This window comes from Epinephelus fuscoguttatus, linkage group LG11 (genome assembly GCF_011397635.1).
Source record: "Epinephelus fuscoguttatus linkage group LG11, E.fuscoguttatus.final_Chr_v1".
Classification (NCBI taxonomy): domain Eukaryota; kingdom Metazoa; phylum Chordata; class Actinopteri; order Perciformes; family Serranidae; genus Epinephelus; species Epinephelus fuscoguttatus.
The window spans coordinates 20,339,773-20,349,254 of NC_064762.1; the positions used below are offsets into that span (position 1 = coordinate 20,339,773).

At 40.0% G+C, this 9,482-nt stretch overlaps 1 protein-coding gene across 1 annotated transcript; it reads right to left on the reverse strand.

Annotated features, from left to right (window-relative positions):
* Positions 1–339: 339 nt before the first annotated feature.
* Positions 340–5,751, reverse strand: LOC125897135 (cartilage intermediate layer protein 1-like). Its single transcript, XM_049590214.1, has 4 exons — positions 5,283–5,751; positions 2,730–2,839; positions 2,392–2,566; positions 340–704 (listed from the first exon to the last, which is right to left on the reverse strand). Exons 2-4 carry the CDS (start codon positions 2,785–2,787, stop codon positions 608–610), a joined length of 330 nt encoding a protein of 109 aa, XP_049446171.1. The 5' UTR covers positions 2,788–2,839; positions 5,283–5,751; the 3' UTR covers positions 340–607.
* Positions 5,752–9,482: the final 3,731 nt, after the last annotated feature.

The following is a 9,482-nucleotide window of genomic DNA, read 5'->3' on the forward strand; positions in this document are numbered from 1 at the left end:
CTCCCACCATATGCTGAAAACACATGAGTCTGCATTACTCACGGCAAATTAAACCCTTATGTGAGAATGTGAGCTCATGACTACAGGCCTACTGAGCTGGGCAAAGTTGTTATGAGTAAAATGTAATGACAAAAGGGATTTGCAGTTTTATTGCACTTTTATTTACCGTTGATTAATTACCTACAATAAAAGATGATGATCACGATAGACTGATAAAGCACATAATAAGCCCCTGTGTTCACAGAAGACATTTTGGCATAGTAAAAGCGCAGGCGTAAATAATTAAAACAATTAGAGTTGAATTCCATATTTAGCTGTTTAGGTGTCACGGTCCTGGTATTACACGTGCTGGCTGAGTCACACTGTCATGGCTCACTGGGACACTTGAATAGAACAGAGCCATTGTTATTGTTACCAGAAACACCTTTGCTTTTCTTAGAAGTCAAAATGTCTGCTGTGAAAAAGTGGTGTACAGTGCTTCTGTCATCAGGCACAGTGAGAAATAACATGTAATAGGAAAGAAAAAACAGACCAAAATTTAAGTGATAAAAATTTGAACGTTGCCTCTTCTTAAGCTTCTTGTGTTGGCTGTGGAGGCAGGGCTTAATTACTTGCATGGGCATCCGAAGCGAACTTTGTAGTCACGGCACGTGCCAGATTTCTGGTCCGTTTTGCGGCAAACAAATCCCTGAGTTGGATTGTAGCTGCAAAATGATACCAAACAGTCAGTGTGATATTTAAAGCAAGGGAATACTGAGAGAAAACAAGAACTTCTCAATAATGGGTTACATTGTTAAAACGATACATGTAATTGAGCATAGCGTTAATTCAGGCAGGATGTGATGTCAAGCTCAGCTCACACCCCAGCTACATCAGCTGATCTCAAACAGCCTGATTGATGGAAGGGAGTCAGCTGATAGACCACATGATTCCTCTCTATGCAACCAGTTGGCATAATCTCATTCAGGACACCCTATTAAACTGCTCTGGTCTGCCTACTGTTGCTGCGTCCTCTGCAAGCCGCTTTGCAACCTGCCTCCATCCCAGCTCCTACTTTTCATGTTGTGTCTGACTTATCAGTAATGTTGGTTCTGTTCTGTTCCTGGGGGGGTCTTTGCTGCTGCTCTCCCTGCCTTTGCCTTTCCATGTAGGCGCATGGAAGGGCAGGGAGGTTTGCATTTCTGCCTCAGGCTTTCCTCATTTGCACATGGAAGGGCAGAGCAGTTTGCTCTCTCTGCCTTAGGGTTTCCACGTAGGCGCACGATAGAGGCTCATTGTGTAGGCCCAAGGAAAGGCAGAGAGGCCCCAGAACAGAGCCTTACTGCCAAATATAATTCTGCAAATGGAAAGAAAGGGTTTTTGCCACAAGTGTTTTTGACTGTACTATAAAATACTGATCTGCAGCAGTGTTTCTCAAATGGTGTGCCGCGGGATTTTGTGGTAATACCCCACATAATATTTGCAATATTCAACTGGGCCTATACAAAAAGTTATGAATGAATTTCGAATTGACTTTATCAGAATGTTGTGCGCACTCATTTCCTAATAAAGAGGCAAACTAGTTAAAAAATGTAATTTAATTAAAAAAACCTTCACAGGGAACCTATTGGTGGCTGTTCACGCGTGGGAATTATAAGTGTGTGACACATGAAAAGCCCTGATTGGCAGCCAGTGCGAGGGATGGTAACATTTAAAAGGACAAAGCTGTGAATGGGACAATGGAACGTTTTATTGTATGGATCAAATTACAACAAAGCACCTGTCCTTTTTTCTTATTTTTATCATCTTATGTTGTGATAAAAGTGATAACACATGTTATAGAAGCTGTTGTGCACACATATAAATACAGATGTTGAGATTTTGGCTTGCCCTTTGGTTTGAAAAGTTTGAAAACCACTGATCTACAGTATTGTTACTCGGTCAAATTACAATTAAATCTGTTCTTAGCCTATCTATTCTCATGTTGTTCTTGGTGTCAGGCGTAACTTCTTGTGAAATATCTCAGATATCCAATGAAAATAGAATAATTAGTCAGAAATAATGAACACCAATAAACTGGCTTATTCATGTTTCTTACTCTTTAGACCACAAAAAGCTTTGTTTTCTCAGACAAAGCTGTTAGCAAAAGAATAAAGTAAAGCTCAGACATTATGTGCCTATTACCCAGTTTCCTCATGGGGCTCATTAAAATTTCATCTAATCTAATGTAAATGTGCATCTACAAAGTTTCGATTCACTGTTTAAGCAGTAGCTCCAGGCAGTACATCTTGGTGATTTGGAAAGTTTGGGAAAGAGTTTTTAATGTTGAAAAGAATTGATTTATTGTTGGGTTGTTGGGAGAAAAATTAGTACATGCAAACTTTTAAATTGTTTCCCTGTGAGGCAACTTACATATGGAGGATCTCCCCTGTAGAGATGGCTGGGGTCATTGTGTCAGTAGTAACAGCCTCAATGTAGAGTGGGTGCTCACAGATCTGTCCTGGGTTTTCTTTCTTCAGGTTACTCAAAAGTTCCCAGTCCCCTGTTCCACTGGGATCATCCCGGTCATACCACTTGGTCCAGCACACTGCAGGGAGCAATAAAGGAGAGACTGGGTGACTGGTGGGGAACTGTGTCACCTAAGTATTATTCTAAATGGATGCTCATATGCACACGAACAATGAAAGAGAAAGGGAAATCCACTTTGCATTAGCAGCTTAACACTGCACAAGAATATACGCATACAGTACCTCCTCCACCACAGAAAGGGGGGTGGCAGCTGAAACGAACACGATAATCATTGCACATCTTTTTGGATTGGTCCTGGTTTCTGCAGATGAACCCTGAAGTTGTGTCACTCCTGAAAAAAAACAACAAACAAACGCAGAAGCACACTTACTAAAAGCGATTTATATATAGTGGCATAGCTCCAGGGATGGCAAAGTCAGGTTTGCCACTTTGGCCCAAATTAAAATATCTCCAAACATTTTGTACAGACATTTATGCTCCCCAGATGATGACTTTTCCTGGCATTGGTGATCCCCTAAATTTTGATTTTTTAATCTAAAGTAGTCCATACCCATTGAGTGCACAGTTGCCCACGTACAGTTTCATATGGTGTGCGTTTGGGATACAGGTCATAGGAAATTGCAGATTAAATAGTCAGCTGAACCCATTAAGAAGAGCAATGTATTCAGACAGAGTTTTTGTGAATTTGATAGTACGATTGCTTTATTGAAAGTACAGTAGTGCCTTTGCCAATAGTGGGATAGTTAGTGGGCTAAAACTGTACATTAGTAGTTGAGGTAGCACGTTGAAAGGCAGATAGTTAAAGTCATTACCTTATAGAGGCTAAGTTTTAGTAAGTTTTCCAACTTTTGCCAAGAGGGAACTTTAGATATTGGTCCCTAGATTATGTTCACCGAGTTTCATGCAGATCAGTCAAACTACCTAGGACGAGATCGATTTTAAGTGTTTTTCAAAAAAATCAAAATGGCGGAAAATCTATATGACCGGAAGTTATGGGTTCTTGAGGCAAATTTGTTCCTCATGAGGAGAGGCATCTCTGTGCAAAGTTTCATGCATCTACAACATACGGGGCATGAGATATGCCCATTTACAGTTTGCAATTTCAATCGGTTGCTATAGTGCCCCCCTTTGGCCAATTGATGTAATGCTTCAATTGCATCCTCCCATGACCCTCTACCACTGTGCCAAATTTCACATGGATTGACCAAGTCAGTGAGGAGAAAAACATGGAACAGACACACCCACAGACAGACAGAGTTTTCATCATTATATAGTAAGATATAGTAAGATGCGAACACCTGCAAAGCTTCTGCTATTCCCATCAGTTAGTGCTAATTGGGTAACATTATATGTGCATAATATCAGCATGTCAACATTGCCATTGTCAGCATGGTAGCATGCTAATGTTAGCATTTAGCTCAAGCCCTCCGCTGTTCCTAAAAACAGCCTAATGTCTGCAAATAGAGATGGACAACACGTCTCCACTTCCTCCTACTGAACAAAAATAAGACCAAAATATCCCAGAAATGGTTGCTGCCATCTTGTGCCGGTGATCATTTGGAGCCAGAGACTGCGCAGTAGCGACCCCGCAGCATCAGGTACCCTCCCAAACACTGCTGATCGCGAGCAGCATCATCATTACAAGCACATGGTTTGGCACATTGCTCTCAATCATGACGTAAGCCACCCTTTTATAGCATTAAATAACTCAGTTAAAACCAGATATATCAGAAAAAATGAACACTTGAACATCGACATGATAAGAACTGCTGAAAATGCCAGAAACCATCTTTGGGAAAAATCTGACTGGCATGTACTTTAACAAATTCTCACCCTGACCTCATCACGTATTGGTGTTTAGTCATGGACTTGTTGGTTGTTAATGTTTTGGGACGCTGTGTCAAGTTCTACATGTTACATGCATTGTCTGCTTTCAAGATACACTTCCATTTTCACAGAACATTTAAGTTTACATACATTATTTTTCAAGATAAAGACACTACATCAGTACAACACCATAAATTGACTTTTTTTCTTCCAACAACACACACATGGTGAGGTTTAGGCAACAAAAGCACATGGTGAGGTTTAGGAAAATGAACAGGGTTTGGCTTTAGAATCTTATGGGACATGAACACTGCACTCTCGAGTAAAAGCCACTGTTTGCTGGACTAATCAACCACCCAAGGCGACTTTCAGCGCCTTAACTTTTGTCTTTGTCCCACAGCGTTTCTCCCTGATGCCGCCAACACCATTACACTATAACACCAACCAGCCGTGTATCATGCCAACGTTAAACAATGCCTTATTTTGTTGGTTTCTGCATCACAAGTCACTGTCCAAAATGCCCGATTCTGACGGCTCCGGAGTGAGACCAGGCTTTGAGTTTTTAGTTTGGCACATTTCCCATACGCTATCATGGATGGGATGGGGTTAATCACCTATACTGCCGCCAGCCACCAGGAGGCAGTCGAGATATTTTGGCTTCATTTCTGGGGAGCTGTCACGTTGTCCATCTTTAAATACAGTTGATGGTACAGCCTCATAGAGCCTAGCATTTGCTTATTCTGTGTTTTTCTGGTGCTCATTGGTTACCAAGTGCTTGACTGATCAATAGAACAGAATGAATTGTCGAAAGTGAAATCAGTGGAAATATCTTCAGTCTCACCAGGTAAACAAACACATACAGTAGCAACATCAATGCAACACATTCAGTAGAATACAATATGAATCACTGCATCAAATGCATTCTAATTATTCACACTCCTACTCACTTATAAATCACATCCCCTGCTGCCGCCACACTGAGTCCAGACAGAGTTTGGGCCTCAATATCCTGTGGTTTAGAGCAGATCTTCCCTGGGTTCTCTTTGTGAAGGTTATAGAGGGTTTCCCAGTCTCCAGTTCCAGAGGGGTCGTCTCTGTCAAACCAGTCTGTCCAGCACTCTGGACCAAAGTATTCACAGCGGGATGAATTAATAACAAGACATTTGAAATCTGTCTGTAAATGCTGGGATTTGTCAAATGTCAGAAAAGATACAAAGGCGAATTAAATGTGAATGTAAAAACAAAAGGTGTAATCTGCTTACGAATGTGGGTGGGATAGTAGCAGGGCCACCCTGAATGTAGTTAAACAAACAAACAGTGGTTGTCAAACCTTTCTATACAAAGTGAAACACTTCAGTCTGCACTTTAAATGTCAGGATTGCGAGTGAAAAGAATCTCCAACCTGGCTTCACTGGAAGGAGGGAGACGGGCTTAGCCACAAGCTGCTGGTCGCTTTCTGTCAAAGGTAATCAGAAAGACGTTGTATACTGTGATTGCATTTATTCCTGATAACAGGGTCGTCAAAAGTTTACATACTATCATGAAGTTACTGAGATCAACCTACCTAAAAACAATCCTGCAACAATGGCGACACTTAACTGTGAGACAGAAGAAAAGAAAAAAGGTTACAATCACAGGATATAACATACTGCATACAGAACTGTAAATTTGTATTGAAAAATATGGCCATATAATACAAAGTCATATTACCAGTTTGATCATGATTGCAGATAATGGATGATCTTTAAAACTGTAAGGGAAGTTATTTGCATTTAGGAACAAATATGAATGTATAGTAACATCTTAATTTTAAATGCATTTTAATTTAAAACATACATTTACAAATATACCCAATCATAAATACATAGATAGTTGAATACCAGTATCTTTGACGGTACATATAATTCTAAAAATTAAGTTCAGAGTAGACATTATGTTACCTCTCTCTGCAGAAACAAACACACTCACCCACAGGACCGCTCAGTTGAACAGTATGGCTGCTTACACCTCTGTGTGGCTTAATGAGGCTCTCTCCTGTCTCTCAACTTAAATACACATCTGGAAAATACTTGAATACATGTTCTGCAGACCTCACCCCGAGAAAACAATGCACATGTTGGCACAATAATTTTCACATTTGAAAGGGTTAATTTAGAACAGAACGTGTGAAGATAAGGTGTCCGCCATTCTTCTGTGGTCACTTTAAACCTTCTCTGCATACCTGTTTCATGCAGACAAATGTAAATACAAAGGGATGCAAATGTGTCGGTTTCACAATAGGGTAAAAAACATATCCTGTTTCAAATTCTCAGATTGCAGCATTTAAGACCCTTAACTGCAAAAGAGGTCATTATGACACAGAGTACGTGTTGTGAAGTCGACCAGATCCTATTCCCAATTGGCCAAAACATGCCGTGGAAGCCCACATTTGCACAAAAGCTATTGTGAAGCGCATGTGAGCTGGAGAAACTTAATCTTGTTCCCATGATCTAGACATCTAATGATAACAATCAGAATGCACTAGGAAAGGTACCACCCCAAGTCTGCCGTGGAAGCCCACATTCACACAAAAGTTATTGTGAAGTGCATGTGAGCAGGAGAAACTTAATCTTGTTCCCATGATCTATACATCTAATGATAACAATCAGAATGTACTAGGAAAGGTACCACCCCAAGTCTGGGTAATGCAGTTTACCTTCATGTGTTCATCAGTGAGTGATCATCATGCAGCACTTGTTAGGGTTAGCACAAGAGCGTGGTTACTCACTTGCCTAACGACTAATGACTGAATAATTAACAAAATTAACTCTAGTGTCAAGAACACAGGTATCCCGGGCATACATCCCATGCTTGTTTGGCCCATCCGCTTCGCTCCCAGCCATTCTAAGTAGACTTTCTTGCTCATTATTCTATGTCTGTTGCTCTGTCAGTCAAATAATGACACAGATGGGTTTGTTGAAAGCCCAGTGTGTCTCATACAGATGCTAAATGGTATATTGTGCGTTTGAATCTAATGCATGGGGATGAGATCAGGCTGTATTAAAAAAAGGGGGGGCTTTAGACTGCTTAAAGGAATAGTGGGTAAGATTTAGGAGGATTAGTGGCATCTAGTGGTGAGGATTGCAGATTACAACCAGGCGAAACTTCTTGTAGTTAGAATTTTAGTGTTCATTGTACAGGAGGTTTTTACCAGGAGCTGAAATATCCGCAGAGGTTTCTTCCTCTCCAAAACAAACTGACCCGATAACAGAAACTGGTAAAAACACTGAATAAAGCAGTTTCACACTACAAATCAGCGTTTCTCATATGCTTTTGTCGTGGAGGAGCTCTTATCTCCAGTGGCCAACACAAAAGCGCAAATAGCCGTAGTTTAGTTTAGTTCAGCTTAGTTTAGTTTAGCTTAGCATAGCTAATTTTGGTTTAGTCTGGTTTAGCTCAGGTTAGGTTGAGGTTCAGGTTCAGTTTGGTGTATTTTACTCGTTTGGTTTAGTTTAATTTAGCTTAATTTAGCTTACCTTAGCTTATCTTATCTTATCTTATCTTAGCTTAGTTTATTTTGGTTTAGTTTAGCTCGGCTTGGCTTGGCTCGGTTCAGTTCAGCTTAATTTAGTTTAGTTTGGTTAGGTCTGGTTTAGTTTAGTTTAACTGTGTCAAATTTAGCTTAGCTTAGTTTAGCTTAGCTAAGCTTAGCTTAGTTTATTTTGGTTTAGTTTAGCTCGGCTTGGTTAAGTTCAGCTTAGTTTAGTTTAGTTTGGTTAGGTTTGGTTTGGCTTGTTTTGTTTTGTTTATTTTAGTTTAACTTGGTTTAATTTAGCTTAGCTTAATTTATCTTAGCTAAACAATATGAAAAATGTTACAGAGTTCATTACACATTTCTTTTGTAGTTAGGCTTAGTTTTCTTGTTTTCCCTCTTTAACAGTTGTAAACAGACAAGTCAAATCCATGCCAGTTCAGGGCAACCACATAATCTGTGTTAAATAAAAAACACAGAAACCAAAAACCCAGGCATGCTCACACATTAGGAGTAAATAGTAGTAGCTATTGCACATACAGGAATATAAGCCATATACTCATCACAAGAATTTAATGATCAAATGTGTGATTCAGTGCTAAAACCTCAGGCAAAGTTGATGCAATATAAAAGGACATGCAATTTTTAAAAGCACTACAGGCAGTAGTGACATATTTAGAACTATACTGTAACACAAGCAGGACATGCTGTCAGCAGCAGCAAATTCATGAGTAATTTGCTACTGCTATAAGGTGCTTTATGATTTTACATGTTTCTCTGTGTGCACTGTGTTCCACCCCATTGCTTGTATTCTGGTATTGTATGACAAGACAAGTATGGCTTCCATTTGTATGCCTCACAGTCTGCACTCAGCACTTTAAAAACCAGGGTAGTGCACAGTTGTGTCCACTGTTGCCTTATGTATGCTCTGATGAAGGTCAAACAGACCGAAAGCTCAACAATAAAGTGAAAACACTGCATAGATGTAGGTGTGCGGCAATGCAGCAGCAAAAAGAGTTTAGTGTGTATGCATTAATTATCATTGTCCATTCTGGGGTCCTGTAGAAACATGGCAGTGCAACATGGCTATCCCTGCGGACGAGGACTCTCTATGTAGATATAAATGGCTTATTCTATGGTAGGAAGAACACAGCTGATTATTCACTGAAGAAATATAATTATTATATTCAATTTCTGCCAATATATCCCACACACTGAACCTTTAACTGAAACTACAACAGTAATGAACAGCGGTACAGAACGGCGGGTGACAGCTGAAACTGCACAGCTGCTGCAGCGAATGCTATAATCCAGGCAAAATTTTGGCTGCCTCTTGCAGTTAAAGGCAGCTGTCATGCTATTTCTGAAATTATAAAAGGATGATTCAGGTGCAAGTGGCTGATAGGAATTAACGCATATCACCTGTACCAGCATTACAGTTATTTTAGAAAGTGTTTAGGTGTTGTGGTTATATAAGGCGGATAATTTGTCTCATAGTAACAGAACATCTTGACACCTGGGTACATCAACACTCGTTCTGTTTGGGAGGTTAAACTAAACTGGCTTTGCAAAGATCTTTTGGGGTTTTACTTTCAGTCATTGAGAATGACCTGTCTGTGTACTGTCCCCGAGTCAT

What these genes read in the sequence shown, in the direction of transcription:
- LOC125897135 (XM_049590214.1), bottom strand. Translation starts at nt 2,787, where the DNA reads ATGTGCAATGATTATCGTGTTCGTTTCAGCTGCCACCCCCCTTTCTGT. An exon ending in CCCTTTCTGTGGTGGAGGAG is followed by an intron (nt 2,567 to 2,729) that starts GTACTGTATGCG and finishes TGCTCCCTGCAG; the next exon opens with TGTGCTGGACCAAGTGGTAT. An exon ending in ACAGGGGAGATCCTCCATAT is followed by an intron (nt 705 to 2,391) that starts GTAAGTTGCCTC and finishes ATCATTTTGCAG; the next exon opens with CTACAATCCAACTCAGGGAT.